Source organism: Trifolium pratense, linkage group LG3 (genome assembly GCF_020283565.1).
Source record: "Trifolium pratense cultivar HEN17-A07 linkage group LG3, ARS_RC_1.1, whole genome shotgun sequence".
Taxonomy (NCBI): domain Eukaryota; kingdom Viridiplantae; phylum Streptophyta; class Magnoliopsida; order Fabales; family Fabaceae; genus Trifolium; species Trifolium pratense.
The window spans coordinates 45,620,394-45,636,039 of NC_060061.1; the positions used below are offsets into that span (position 1 = coordinate 45,620,394).

At 33.9% G+C, this 15,646-nt stretch overlaps 1 protein-coding gene across 1 annotated transcript; it reads right to left on the reverse strand.

Moving 5' to 3' along the window:
- Positions 1–2,551: 2,551 nt before the first annotated feature.
- On the reverse strand, positions 2,552–8,720 carry LOC123918968 (aspartyl protease family protein At5g10770-like). Its single transcript, XM_045971171.1, has 3 exons — positions 8,295–8,720; positions 4,849–5,283; positions 2,552–3,845 (listed from the first exon to the last, which is right to left on the reverse strand). The coding sequence occupies exons 1-3, from the start codon at positions 8,452–8,454 to the stop codon at positions 3,019–3,021; spliced, it is 1,422 nt and encodes a 473-aa protein (XP_045827127.1). The 5' UTR covers positions 8,455–8,720; the 3' UTR covers positions 2,552–3,018.
- Positions 8,721–15,646: the final 6,926 nt, after the last annotated feature.

The window sequence follows — 15,646 nt, forward strand, 5'->3', positions numbered from 1 at the left end:
CATAGCTTGGGCAAGTGCGTCCCATTTGTTCAGAGTAGGAGCAACATAGGTGTCGTCCAAGTAGTCAGGGACGAAGAAGTCTTCAGTTCTGGAGATGGCAAGGGCAACTGGCTTGTGCCCGGATCGTTCTGGTGCAGCTTCTTCAGTGTTGCTGGTCTCAGCAGCTTCTGCCCGGGGAGCATTGCTCCTCTTCACGTATTGTTTCATTTGCCCATTTCTAATCAGAATTTCAATGGCATCCTTCAATTGGATGCAGTCGTCAGTCAGATGGCCGTAACCTTTGTGGTATTTGCAGTACCTGCTCTTGTCTTGGCCAGGCTTTGTGGGTTGTTGTCTTGGGAATTTAATTCCTGCTTTAGTGAACTCAGCTGAGTTGCACTCTTTCCAAATTTCTTCCTGGGATTTGCTAAGGGGAGTATAGTTGCTGAACGTGCTAGGAGGTCCACGGGGTTCCCTAGGCCTTTCGCCTCTTCGTCTTCCTCCTCCTCGGCTGGACTGTTCAGCATTTGAACGAGGAGCAGGTTGACTGTTTCCTGCTCGCCCATAACGGGCAGCATCTGCAGCTTGTTGCTCTTCATATTGGATATAGGGTTGAGATTTGAGGAGGAGGTCGCCAAAGGTGCGCGGTTTTTCGATTCCAACGGCTTTAGCAAAGTCGGAGTTTGGCCTAAGGCCCCTTTGGAGCAAGTATTTCTTCATATCATCGGTTGTTTCTACCTGGACGGCTTCTTTGTTGAACCTCTCTATGAAGCTGCGGAGAGATTCGTTATCAGCTTGGAAGATGGCGTCCAGGACTGCTTCGGTCTTGGGTTGCTTGCGGGAAGCAGTGAAGTGCCTGCGGAATTGGTCGGACAGATCCATCCATGAGGTTATGGAGCGAGGAGCTAGGCTGTGGTACCAAGCCATAGCTCCCTTCCTCAGAGTAGTTGGAAATATTCTGCATCTAATTGCTCCACTGACCCTCAAGAAGTTCAGGGTAGCATTAACTGATGCGATGTGTTCATCTGGGTCAGAAAGTCCATCGTAAGCTGGGAGAGGAGGAGGTCGCTCACATCCCTTTGGAACGGGTGCTTGAAGTATGTCGTGAGATAAAGGGCAGCGGGGATCATCCTCGTCACTCTCATGTGAGTTTAGGGGAGGTGAGCCCTCACGATCAGGAGTTGGGCTCCTGGAGAATTGGTCGGTGTGGTGGCTGCGGCTAGCTGGCTGCCCTTGTTTGGTCATCAAGCTGAGTCCCTGGGGAGAGTGACGACGAGGAGGTGTTCGGTCCACAATTTTTCCTTTCTTCATATTCGGAGAAGATATACCCTCGCGGGGAGGGGAGACATGGTCTCTTTTTCTGCCAGGTTGCTCGATCCTCTCAAGGGCAGGTCGTCGTTGTCTGACAGTTTCCTGACGAGGAGGGGATGGAGAAGTAGGAGCTCTCCTCGGGGGAGAGTTATTCCTTGAGAATCGCTGGTTCCTTTCCAAGCGATCAAGTCTCATATTCTGCTCGTCCATTCGGCGATTCTGGCCTTGGAGAGCTTCGGTGGTTTGCTTTAGGGCAGCTATGAGTGCTGCTAGTTCAGCATTGGTAACTGAAGCAGTGGACAAGTCGGTTTCTGCTGATCTGCCCTGCTCGGACTGAGGACGTTTCCCTGCCTGCTTCTCAGTCAAGACGACCAGGTCGCCGTCCTCAGAAGTCCAGGAAGTTTCCTGCCCGTCTCTAGGGTCAGACTCGGGGAGGGCCTGGAGGTCAGTGATGAGAACAGGAGGCAGACGGGGAGAAGAAGGAGGAGCAGCGTCCTCAACGTCATTGCTGAAATGAGATGCACTGGCCATGATGAAAAAGTGATTGATTGGTTTTGTTCTTTGGTTTACTTGCTCGAAACAAAGAAGGGGAGAACTCAGATCCCCACAGTCGGCGCCACTGATCTTAACTGTTGATCAGAACAGGTAGGAGGCCAGCTGGAAGTCCGTTGAGCAGGTGGTAGGTAGCAATCCGAGCAGATGATCCACGGAGGGGGGGGTTGTACCTGCAGGTGCTCCGATGCCAAAGTCAGACAAGGAATATAGAGAGCAAAGAGGTACTTAGAGAGAGGTTAGAGAGAGAGAGTAATTGCAATAATGAATAGTGTCTACCTTGCTCTCCCAAGAGGGAGAGTATTTATAGCCCCCAGCTCTGGGCCAAAGGTCCTCTTAGTGGGCTGAACTAGCCAAGGCCCATTAAGAGGGACTGCCAAGATATCACCCTTAGATGGTGGGTAGAGTAGTAATTTTACCCTATCTTGGTGGAGAGGTTGTGCCATGCTGACATGGAGGTGGTTGGGCAAGCCATGTGGACTTTGTGAGGGTCTAGGTGGACTAGCATTAGTCTAGTCCAGAACATTAACCTAATGCAATGATATTCTATTGAAACTCTAGCCATCTTTCTCTTTTTCTATTTTGTGTATCTTTGATTCTAACATGTTTATCATATTTTCCCATGACACAAGCCTTTGAATCAATTAGCTAATCATAAATTTCATAAAAATAAAAAGTAATCATCACGATGAAACTAAATAAAAAGACATAATCCAAAACAAGAAGTTCTTGTTTTATTAACAAACCTTAAATGACAAGAAACAAGCTTACATTTGTTTCATATTACACATCTATGAACAATTGCCAGCAATTACACATCATAAAGTCATCAATATATTGTCCCTTCAAATCTATATATCTATATATTACACCTTTTCACCATTTCCCACAATTTTTTGCCCTGTATTTTTCTTTCTATTTCAACCCCCACATGATTATTTAGTGCTAGTTTGCAAATAACATTATTAAGAAAAGAAATGGCCAATTAAGATTTCTTTCACCCTAACTAGCTCAAAGCCAATATTGATCAAGAAAAATTCTTATAGGAAAACTTTAGTTATATAACCATAGCCAATCAAAAATCCAAAATACAATTATTTCAATGTATTTTTCATTTTGCTTGATTAATTGGATATATGTGTTCAAATAAGAATGATTCATTGATCAAAACTAACTTTACTTGCAACCATTTGAAGCAAACCCAATCTTACCACTACCAACATCATAAACAACCTCTAGGGTTCTTTGTTGCACATTCCCAAAGATAGTAATATCACTATCATCTCCATTCGGTGCAAACGCCAAACAAACTTGCTTCAAACTCACCACGTAAAGTATCCCTGGCGCGGCGATTTCCACGGTGACACCACTGCCGAGGAAAAAACTAATCGTCGGAATAGACACAGTCGTGGTCCCGCTAAGATCATAACATGTGTCTAAAATTGAAACCCCTGATGCAGTTGGATACTTCGTCATACCTTTCTTGAAAGAATCACGGAGGCTGGCATAAGCGGTCGGTGGCAATCGTGTAATGACGGTACCAGAGTCAATGATGGCTCCACCGGAGGAGAAAATAGAGGAAGAGATGGGAAGTTTGGTACCACCAACACTAATTCCGGAAATGTCAAGTCCGTAGAAGGAATCACCTTGGGAGACAGTTGAAAAGGGAGTGTATTTAACATAACGATTACTTGTGGCGCCAAATGTGAGGTGGCCGACTCCACTAGAAGTGGAAGGAAGACAATAGGAGAAAGTTTTGTGGTATTTTTGAGAGGTTTGTTGGACGAAAGAGATTGGATGACGACCAAGGCCTAATAGGCCGGCAGAGCCACCGAATAAGCCTTGGTTGTTTTGGCCACAACCGAATAAGAAACCATCAATGACATCCGTTGGTGTTACCGTTAGCCGTTCACGGCTGAAGTATCCAACAGAGAAAGATTGGTCGCCATATTGAATTCCATATATACATGATTTTGTTAATGTAGCACAGCCTGGATCATTTCCTGCAATAGCAATATTTTGTAAGAAATTATTTTTCATATAATATAACAAAACAAGTAAATAAAAACAAAAACTGAGAAGTTAGTATGTCTTTTTCTTGGTCACGTACGGTACTGTCCTATTAGTTGTCACGAGGACTAATTGATCATAAATTATTTGTCAAGAAATATTTTCTTTTTTATTGTAAAAAACAAATTGCAACAAAAGAATTTAATGTATTTTATTCATAATCACGTCTCTATGCATGGTGGACAATAACCAAGACTAGCAACAACAAAAGCTTGCAAGGAATATTAACAAAAAGAAAAAACTTATTTTCAAGGAAAACAAAATAAATTGATCATATAAGTTGACACTGATATAGGCAAAAACGATTCTAATAAAATAAAGCTAGCAAGGAAAACTTTTTACTATTGGAGAACAAATTCTTTATTCCTTTCACTCCTAAGCAAAAATGGGCTAAAGAAAGTTAATGTATTAGTCCAAATTTTTAATTAAATATATCAAAAAAAATTATCTATTTTTGTCATAATTAGGAATGGGCAGAATATTATATTATCAAGTGAAAATTCAAAGTAAAAAATAAGAACAAAAAAATACGGTCTTTTATTCTTTATAAATAAATAAAAGTAAATATCATTTTCTCCGTCAATAGCAATGTCCTTTATTAGGATGCGGTCTTTTTTGCTTTTCTTTATTTTATTTTTTTCATGTAACAAGAAAAACTACGAATTATTTTCATTTTTTTCTTTTCAAAATGACGTTTTCATCATTGATATCAATTTTATTCAACTCAATTAAACATGCATATTAACTATTTCCAAATTACGCTGGGTGTAAAAAATATTATTTATTTATTTATTTATTTATTTATTTATTTTTACGTACGTAAACACAAGATAAATACAACAACTAGTAAGCTGCTACCCTTTAAAATTACCACAAATTCTAAAAAATTTACCAAATATGAAAGTGCTATATGGTGACCATATATAATATAAATACCTGTAGCTGAAGAGAGCTGAGTGCAATCAGGAGAAGTACATGTAATATTGTAATAAGATGTAGATTTTGTTGGATCAAAAATTGGATCTTGTTGCTTATAACAAGAACGAGCACAAGGTTCACATTGAGTCCAAGTAAGATCACTACCAGTATCAAATATAAGTGATAAGTCCTTTTTAGGAGTACCAAGTCCAACAACAACAAAATAATTTCCTGATCCAATAAGACTACCAGATTTAACTGGTAAATTGGCTGAACCTGAATCTAATTTTTTATCAATTTGTTTATTTTTTGTGACCTTTGAGTGAATATAATTTACCCTTTCTTTGTCAAGATCAAGAATATCACTATGTGTTGGAAGAATTTTTGCTTTATTCAGTTGAGAACATGGCCCATGTTTGTGTACCACATCTAATGATGCTTTTCTTTTTGTACCTGAAAAATTGAACAATGAAACATGTTAATTAGTGGTGTCAAATTATTGTTGTTGCTTAACCAGTACGTTAAAATCAATAATTTATAATACTAATATAACTTTCTCAACAACAAAAGTTATAATGTTGCATAATAAGTCTTATACTTTTATGTAAAAACCAATTGTACAAAAAATCCGAGCTCAAATTTTTATTGAAACGATTATTGATCATATTTCATTCATCCTCGATTAAATTTTTAATTAATAGGACTCCCGTCTCCTGAGAACAACTGAGGAAATAAGTGTTGTTACTTGTTAACATCATGAGATGGAAAAAACATTTATACGACATTATTAAAAAATATGGTCAATTACCAGGAAAAAAAAACATAATGATTTTTATTATTATTATTATTATTATTATTATTATTATTATTATTATTATTATTATTGTTGTTGTTGTTGTTTTGTCTTTATGTTTTAGATAGGCGTTAAAATTAGAGATCAATTTCTTTCATCTGTCTCTAAATTTTGTTGGTAATTCAACATTTTTATAACAATACAAAAATAACTCTCAAGTTAGATTTTTCTATCTAAATTGAATTTTATCTTATATATGAGAACAATTAATAATATAATAAATTAAAAATAATTAATAATATAAGGTTGAGAATGACTTTACCAAGGCATCTAGCTAGATATTGGAAGCATATATCTCAAGGGCTCAAAGACAAAATCTTATCTTGTTGGGTACACTTATATCTCAAGTGAGGGTTATTTATACCCACCAATAATTAATTATTTTCTATTATTAGTTAGGTACACATATAACTAAATACCAAATAATTATGAACTTTAATATTAGTTTTGCATTAAACAATCACCATTTTTCCAATTTATAGCTTCTCACAGTCCATTGACATGTTTTTTTCTTCTTGGATGAGATTGAGCATTATTCAAATACAAATCATATAGATAGATAGATAGATAGTTATACATCAAGGTATAATATAATTGCATAATTCCTCAAACAAATATAATTGAATGCATGTATATTATTAAACTATTTGTACTCCATATAATTAGATAATTCTCAAATACATAAGATAAATTTATGCAAATGTTTTTTCTGAAATATATGGTTAAAATAAATTTCGTGTATCAACATAATTTTGAGAGAGTTTACAACATAACTCTTCCATAAAAAAATAATTAATGTTCGATTTTTTAAATTCGACCATATATGTAATCCAGTTATGATAAAAAACTAAAATCCTATAGCGGATTGAAATTGCCTAAGCTATGAAAATACATTGAAACGTCTACTAAGAATCAAAGTCCTAATTAAGAGAAATTAGGGATCAAAATACTCTTTCAATATTTCTCAAAATAACCCATATTTGACAAATAATTATAAGAAGCAATATATTAATTCTCTTATAAGTTTTTTTTTTTTTTGAAGACTTCTCTTATAAGTTATACCCTAGTAATTAGTAATTGTTTCCCCATGTAAGTCATTGACCAAAGTTAGCAAACTTTTTGGTTTCTTGTCTTTCTTCACGCCTACGAAAATAATTGGAAAAGCTTATCAAGATTTCACACTTTTCCAACTCAAGATCTTTTGGCCAAATTTTGTCAATATCTTCATCTATATAAATTTTGCCTAGTTGGGTAGAAAATCACTACGTATTGCTAAAGTGTAAATAAGCCACTTGTTATTTGATTTTTAACTTATTGTGGGTAGGTGCCAAATATGAATGAATTGTGTAAATCAACAAAAATTATTCATCGAGTCAAGCCACAAAGTTATACATGTAATCAGTGACCCGTGAATGTGATGAGTCTTATGTCGATGAATTAATTGCTTTCATGTTGACCCGTGATTATAAACTTAACATTTTGTCCATACTATAAACTATGTAAGGGAGAGAAAAGCTTATACAAATATACATAAGGGTAGATTAAAAGAATAAATTCATTTTTGAATGATAAAAACTTTACACAAATTGACTTAATCTTGTAAACTTTTCATAACAACAATAACTCAAGTGTTCCTTCAAGCAAAGAAAAACTCAAGTAGTTCTTCAATATATTTCTTTAGCGTAAATTGAATATTCTCTACATGCAATTATAGAAACTAATCTCTCAAGTCTTGTGGAATCTAAATAGATGACAAACTCTCTATAAAAAATTTAACACTAATACATGCCAAATTAAAGATATTAAATTTAGGGTAATCATAATCGAGCAACCTAAAATATTAAATTTAAGGAGGATATTTCTCTCGGTCAAAATTCAAATATTAATTCAGCATGCTGTCAAAATTTAACTTATTTTACTAGACTCAACTATTGTTATTTGCTAATATTAATATAATCGATTTTTCATAGAAGAAATGTATGAGTGGCAGCTGGCTTTTGTTCCTTTATCCTTCCTATCGTTATATATGATATGATGGTGGGTTCCATGTGAATATTCCGTGACAAAAAGATGTTAACCCTTGAAAGAAATTGACACAATTGGTCATTTTCTCTTTCTTTTCTTTGTATACCAAAGAAATAATTTCCCATTTCCTCTCTCTTATCATCTCCTCTAATTTTCTTTGAAGCTCAAAAAAGACCTTGGAGTTTATATGTACAATACATTATTATAAACTATATATAAATTATAATATATTATTGACTTGGTGGTTGGATGAATGAGTTAAGGATAAGTGTAATAAAGATGTTGATAGTTCGAATTTCACTCATAGCATAACACGAACGATTACTAACAATATTAACATCGACAGTTTTTAAAAAATTGAGATTAATATTACATAATTTTTTTTTGTTATAGGAGAGAAAATTATACATAATAATAATAATATAACATATGCAACTACCAATAAATATCTATTTTATAGCTAATCAATAACTAAATTTAGTTGGTAGAGATTAAAATGAATTAATAAAAGTGATATAGTATATATGCATGTAATAAAAACACTCCAATTACTACAATTAAGCTTAATATGAAAGACTAAATTGACCTTTTATTGAAGAGCTGCAAGAAGTTGATGGTAAGAGAGAGTTGATTTGAACAAGATGGTGTCTTTGCTCCCATGTTGTTTCAATAGCAAAACTCTTCTCCAAAATGCAAAAGAAAAAGAGAGAAAATAATGAGAGAAAATGAGATATTTGGAAAGCCATGCTAAGAGAAGAAGGCTTATGCACACACTAGTTTGTCGAGTGTTTGGCCTTTATAGATCAAAATTATGGATGTAGGTCCAATAAATGATCAATTTCACACGTCACCCATTATATAACTAACCAAACTATTTCATTGAACTTATTCATAGTCATCTTTCAACACTACTACTATTTCATAACAAATTGGAGACACATTTTTGACTAAGTTGACTTGTAAAAAAAATAGCCTAGTTTCTTTTTTATCATTTCTAGATGCAGGCCGTGACATGGTGCAATAATATGGTGGAATTAATTTAATGTTAATCGTACAAAATATCTCCATAAAGTACTCTTTCCATTCTAAAATAAATAATTCAAAATAAAATAAAAATGTGTTTTTAAATATTTAACCTACTCAACTTTCAAGGTAATATTTTACAATCATACTCTCTAAATATTACTACTTTTAAGTAAATCCTCAATATTTTTTAAGGATAATTAAGTAAAAGTTAAATTTTTAACTATTCTTTTTAAAAGTATTCTCATAATTGATTATATATGTTCAACCTTTCGGTTATATCTTCACTTGTCGCTTGGCTCATATTTTTGTTTACGACAATTGATGTGAGATCTATCATATCATATATGTGAAAAGAATAGATTTAGATGGATATATAGTGAACTAGTATAAATATCTCTTGTGTTTTTCTTTCCGTTAATCTCTTAAAAAAATTAATGTATTTTTCGCAAGGTATATTAAGAATGTTTTTAGAACTAGTTTTGCAAAAAAAATTAAACAACAATATGTCCAAACCTAGATATATAATGTCATCCAAATGCTCTTAAAATAGAGCATATTGTCTTAAAAATAGTAATATGCACACAATGGAACTTTTTTTTTTTTTTAGTCACACACAATGGAACTTATGGAAGTACGGAAAATATAATTAATCTCTAGTGTGATTATGGGCCTTTTAAATACATGTTAACAATTGGTTTTAAATCTAGAATCGTAGTTGTCCTACGAAGAATCCACTGTCTGCAATAGAAGTGCTGCACTAGTGAGTCTTCTGATAGCTAGAATGGAGTATTGTTCGCACAACAATATCTTACTAAATTGTTAGGTCTTCGACTTTTTATTTTAAAATTTATTATCATATAGAAAAATAGATAGAAAGCATGGGAGTTAGTTAATCCTCAACTTTCCACTTACCCACTTCAAATAAATAACCAACTAAAAATCTTTCCTAAATTATTTCTACAAATTATTGTGTTAATCGTCTAAAACTTTTACGTGACACACTCTTCTGAATTGTTTACGTATATAACTTTGTTAGTCACGTGGATAACTTAAACATAAATTTAACTAAAATAACTAACTTATTGTAACATAAGAGATCTATTGTTAAATAGTGATTAGTCTCCAATAAAAGATTTGTTAAGCAAAAAAAGTTGATTATCTCATCCAAATCAAAATTTCTCTATATGCAAAATTCAACCTCATATTTAAGCGGGACAAATCTTTTATCATCTGTGGATGAATATATATTGTTGGTAATCTTTCCTAATCTTTATATCACGAGGTATTTAATTTTGGGGAAGATTTTATTGATAAGCATTTGGAGATAAGTTTGCTCTCTCTTTTTTTTCTTTTGTCTAGTGGCTAGAAATTCCACCTTAAACATGAATAAGTGAAGTGTCGGAATTCGAACCCTGACTCCAGCATAATATATGAGATATTCTTACGAACTGAACTAAACTCACGGAAACAATTTACTCACTATTCAATATCTTTCATCGGCTATACATTTTGGTATAAATAAAATCATTCATATCAACGTATTTAAATAAATATTCTGACTTTTTTTTTTATATTCTGACATATATTTAAATAGACTAACGAACTAAATTATCAATGATATTAAGTTTTATTTTGATTTTTTTTTTTTGGTACAAATTTTATTTTGATATCTAACATGTCATTTTATTATAAAGGAATTCATGTACTTAATTAGCATAGCTAGCTGCTTGTCATTTAAGTATGTTCAGTTGAGACTTGACGATCGCAGGTTCTATTCTAGTTCTAGTTTAATTTAATTAGCACTTAATTGTTTCCATTCTTCCTATTTATTACCTTTCTTATTGAGGGTAACAGCCGTCAAAAAAGCATCATATTAAAAGGCCTCTTCTTAAGCCAAGCCCAAAATATTAGGTCCTTATAATTTTTTTAGTAAATTTATTTCTAAGCCAAGCCCCATATTATGTAGGGTTAAATATGTCTTTATTTCCTATATTTTGACAGATTTTTAAAAATAGTTTCTACATTTTTATTATATTTTTAGTCCTCATGTTTTTACCGTTTCCAACATTGATTTCTATTGTGAAATTTTTTATTATATTTTTAGTCCCTACATTTTTTCCGTTTTCAACATATTTTGAGAAAAAATCAAATACTTTTTCCCAAAAAATAATTGGGACTTTTTCTGAAAAAAGTTCAGAAATTTGTTTCCCGAAAAACTTCCGTACATACTTGAGGCTTATAAAAAAGGGTGGTCCATTTATATTTATCATATTTTGATGCCCTTCATATTAGGGTTGAACCCAAATGTGCTTGGTCCCCTAATTGGAAAACTCCAGAGATACCAAGCTCAATACCCACTGGGGGCTTAATGAGGGTAGCAATGTTTATTTTCAAAAAAATGCTTTTTAATTTCCTTACCAAAAAAACTTTTCAATTTTTTATTTTTTTTGTAAAATACAATTTTTATACTATTATTTCTTAAGAAAATTATTCAAAAAATGTTACATATCACATTTCTTTTACTATGACTCATTTTAATATTTGCTTTAGATTTCACATTCTATTGGACCGGCCCTGAATATCATATTTCAATTTAGTTTATAATAATATATTGAAATATATGACATTTTTTTACAGGAAAATGTTATTTTATATATATATTACTACCTCCGTTTCAAATTACTTGACGTTTTAGAAAATTTATTTTTTTTCAAATTACTTGTCATTTTGATAATTTAAGGTTATATTTTGTCTATTACCCTCTGTTGTGAATTCTTTAATATCACACCAATAATCTTGATGTGTGGAGCAAATCGAATAAGCAATCAAAATGTGGAAATAACAATAATAATCACGAACAAAAGATAAGCGATAAAACTGTAAAGAACACGAAGCAAATGTTTACCCAGTTCAGTCAAAACCGACCTACTCTGGGGGAGAGAGCCACTCTCCGTTCCACTATCAATGAAAAGCTTGATTACAAAGATTCAATACATGAGTTGCAAGAATTTAGAGTTTTCCTAAATTCTACCCTTTTCCCGAATCTTTCCCCGTGACCAAGAGATTCAATCAATAAGTGTTTACAAGGTGATGAATCAATCTCCAACCCTAGAGTATGCCCAAGAGAAGTTCTCTAATAAACCCTAGTCTTTTGTTGGCTTTAGAAACCCTAAAATCACCTTAAAAAACAGAAAAAATGCAAGCAGCATCATTATATAATCGCGCCCGCGCCCAGCTCAGGGGGGGTCTGCGCCCAGCTCAGATGGCAGTGAGCAAGGCTTCATTTTTTCTTCTTCTGTTGAGCCCAGCTCAGGCTTGCTGCGCCCAGCTCCAACACCAGATGCAAAACTCTGTTTTTTTCTGCTTAATTTGAAGGCATAATCCAACACCCTCCTTCTTATTTTAAAAAAAAAAAAAAAAAAAATTCGTACATAACATATTAAATTTATTGGAAAGAGAAAGTGTGTGAAAAAAAAATATTGGTGAATTAAAATAAGGGTATAATAGAAAAATAAGGTGTAAAAATACACTTTCTTAATTTCTTGTTTTATTTTCTAAAACGTCGAGTAGTTCGAAACGGATGGAGTATATGATATGCATAGACACAAATATGGATCCTAATAATGATGAAGGGTAAAAAAAATATTAGGCAAGTTTGTGGAATATAATGAACATGTTTACGATCCACTTTAAGGTGGAGTTAGATTTCTTGAATTGACAAAATTTTCTCTTAACAACCAACCTTACAAGGAATGTGTTGAAAAAAAAAATTATAGAATAGAGTCGAGGATTGTTTTGAGTTCTTTTCATAATGTTTTCTTTTGTACCAACATGAGGGTTAAAATTCTATAGTAACTCATATTTATATGGAAGGTGATATATGTGCACATTTTAGTAAACTTAGACTTTTCTTTGAATGATTATATTTGGTGAAAGGTGATGCCTTCTCAGCTTCACAGTGCTTATAGTGGTAGCAAATTAATTAGGATTTCCGAATTGTAGATTCTCTTAGCTTGTGAAGGTTTTAGTTCTTGTCTCCCTTACTTCTATAATTTTTCTTTATTTATATATTTGAGTGCTATACAGTTATACGTTAAAAACAATTATGAACATTGTGATCATTTATAGATTATATATTAATGAAAAATTAGCAATATCTTTTTTACATGTATTGTGTCATTAATTATGTGTTTGGAGAGATGGAGGAGGGGAATAGATCCTCTCCCGGTAGAAGTGTTGTCCAGTAAAATCTGGACCATTAAACAATTTTTGTCTGCAAGCAGACAAGTTTTAAAAAAGGAATGGAGGATTTTTTTTATAAGCAAAAAATGAATTATAAGAAGTATAAGGGTACTCAAACCCTTACAATTCAATATAAGTAACCATTAACAATATTGTAAACAATCTAAGGGATTACTACACCAATTGGAATAAAAGAAAGATTACAACCGGCTCTCCTTATAAACCAAAGCCAAGATATAAACTTAATTTGCTCTACTAAAGTTGACACATTTGCAATATCGCCTCTGAATAAAATGTTGTTCCTAAGACGCCAAATGCCCCAAGTAGTTGCCAACCAAATTAAGTTCCTAACTCTCATGCCTTTCTTTGGTTTTATCAAAGTCCCAAAGTGCAAACAATGACTCGATAACATGCTGTAAGAAGTAAAGCCAAGTCCCAACCATTTATAGATACAATGTCACACCTGTTGTACAAAGCTGCAACTAAGAAAAACATGAGTAGCATCCTCAACACATCTGAAGCAAAAAACACAACAAAGATCATGAGGATTTGTTATAATCCGCCTGCGTTGAAGTGCTACGCGTGTTGGTAATTTATCGAGCAATAATCTCCACCCAAAAATAGACACCTTTGATGGTAAATCATTCTTCCACAATTTCTTTAATGCTGCTACAATATTCGTACAACTGTCTTCCACCGCAGTTCCTTGTTGCAAGAGCTGATAAGTGGATTTAACCGAAAACCAACATGACGCTTCCGGAATCCATCTCCGATTATCACTTCTATCAAAAGGAAGATAACCAATCAACATAGATATCAAAACAGCCGCGTCATGCTCATCGGTACCTGTCAAAAAACCTTCCTGAAACAGAATCCAAGACCACCCCTCTGCCTCCCACTGCCCCTTGTCGGCGACTACCACGTTTTTATCTAGCTCCAGTTCAAACAAATTCGGAAACAACTCTTTAAGAGAATCATTACCAATCCAATTTTCCTTCCAAAAGCCTATCAACTTTCCATCTCCCGGAATACTACTGACATTTGAAGAGAACCATAGATCTCCCTCCAAACCTCCTACTTTAAGAAGATCCCGCCACCACAAAGAGTCTGTTCTTTTTGCGCTAACTTCGGCGCAACTCATGAAAATATTCGAAAAAGACCCATATCTATATCTTAGCAACTCCGCCCATAAAGCATCTGGTTGAGATAAACATCTCCACTTCCACTTACTCAACAACGCTAAATTGAAAAGTTCTAGGTTCTTAACCCCTAACCCACCTCTGTCTTTAGGCAAGCATATTGTGTCTCATTTAACCCAACATATTTTTTTACCTTCCAATCCACCACCCCATAAAAAATTTCACTGAATACTAATCATATCTTTTAAAACCGAGGTTGGGACCTTAAAAAAAGAAAAGTAGTACAAAGGCAAACTAGACAGAACAGAGTTAATAAGAGTGACTCTACCACCAATAGATAAGTGGCGTCCACTCCATCCTGATAATCTTTTCCTCATGGTTTCAATAATAGGTCTCCATGTATTTCGTCTCGAGGGTTAGCTCATATTGGCAAACCCAAGAAGCGAAACGGGAAATGGTCAATGCTACAAGAAAGGAAGGCCGAAGCTGCCTCGAGATACATGTCCTCCAAGTGAATGTCATACAACTTACTTTTAAAAAAGTTTATCTTTAGCCCAGACACCATTTCAAAACTTCTCATGACTGTTTTGATAGTCCAAAGATTGCTTCAGTCACCTTCACAAACAATAATAGTGTCATCTGCAAACTTAAGAATATGAAAATGTAAATTATCATGAATTTTGAAACCTTTAAATTTTCCCAACTCTATAGCTTTTTGCATCAGCCCCGTTAAGCCTTCCGCGGCTATCAAAAATAAAAAAGGTGACAATGGGTCTCCTTGTCGCAGCCCTTTACCAACCTGAAAGTCTTTCGTTGGACTCCCGTTTACCAAAATCGACATTGAACTATTAAAAATGCAAGCTTTCATCCACTCAATTCACCCCTCCGCAAACCCCATCTTAATCATCATATCTTTTAAGTACTTCCAATTGACAGTATTAGCACTGGATTTCCTCCATTGTAATTTTCACGAGAGAGAATCCGCACCCAAGAGGAGGGATCAACCTTCGTAAGTAACTCGACGTCAAATTATTTTGTTTAATAACTCATTATAAATATTATATTTGGGGTTTAGGCATTGATTTAAAAATTATTATCAAATATCAACTTTACCAATTTTTATAAAATTTTATAATTATTCGATGCTTCGTTGTGATTTTACCCTGCACTCGTCTTGAATTCAAATATACAAGGATTGATCATTTGCACAAGTACACTTGTAAAGACATAACGTGAAAGTGTGAAATTCTAACACATGATTAGAGAAAAGCTTTTCTTAAAATAGATATTGATAGATTGTGAAGGTTTTGTTGGGACTTGTGGTTTTAGCTATATCCATACAAAAATGTAACTGGCCAGCAACTAGCAAAGAATGCATTCTCTTCTGACCTCTCATTCATGCGCAAGATGATTGTGGGCTGGTGGACCTCACACCCCTTCCATTCAATTCACACCTGTATTTAGCTTCTTGCTTGCTTGGTTAATTTTGTTTCTAATTAGCAAGAATCTCTCTTTTAATTTGATTTAGGGA

Coding starts and splice junctions, on each gene's coding strand:
- LOC123918968 (XM_045971171.1), bottom strand. CDS start 8,454: ATGGCTTTCCAAATATCTCATTTTCTCTCATTATTTTCTCTCTTTTTC. Junction 5,284..8,294: donor TTGCAGCTCTTCAATAAAAG/GTCAATTTAGTC, acceptor TCAATTTTTCAG/GTACAAAAAGAAAAGCATCA. Junction 3,846..4,848: donor TCAGCTCTCTTCAGCTACAG/GTATTTATATTA, acceptor TTGCTATTGCAG/GAAATGATCCAGGCTGTGCT.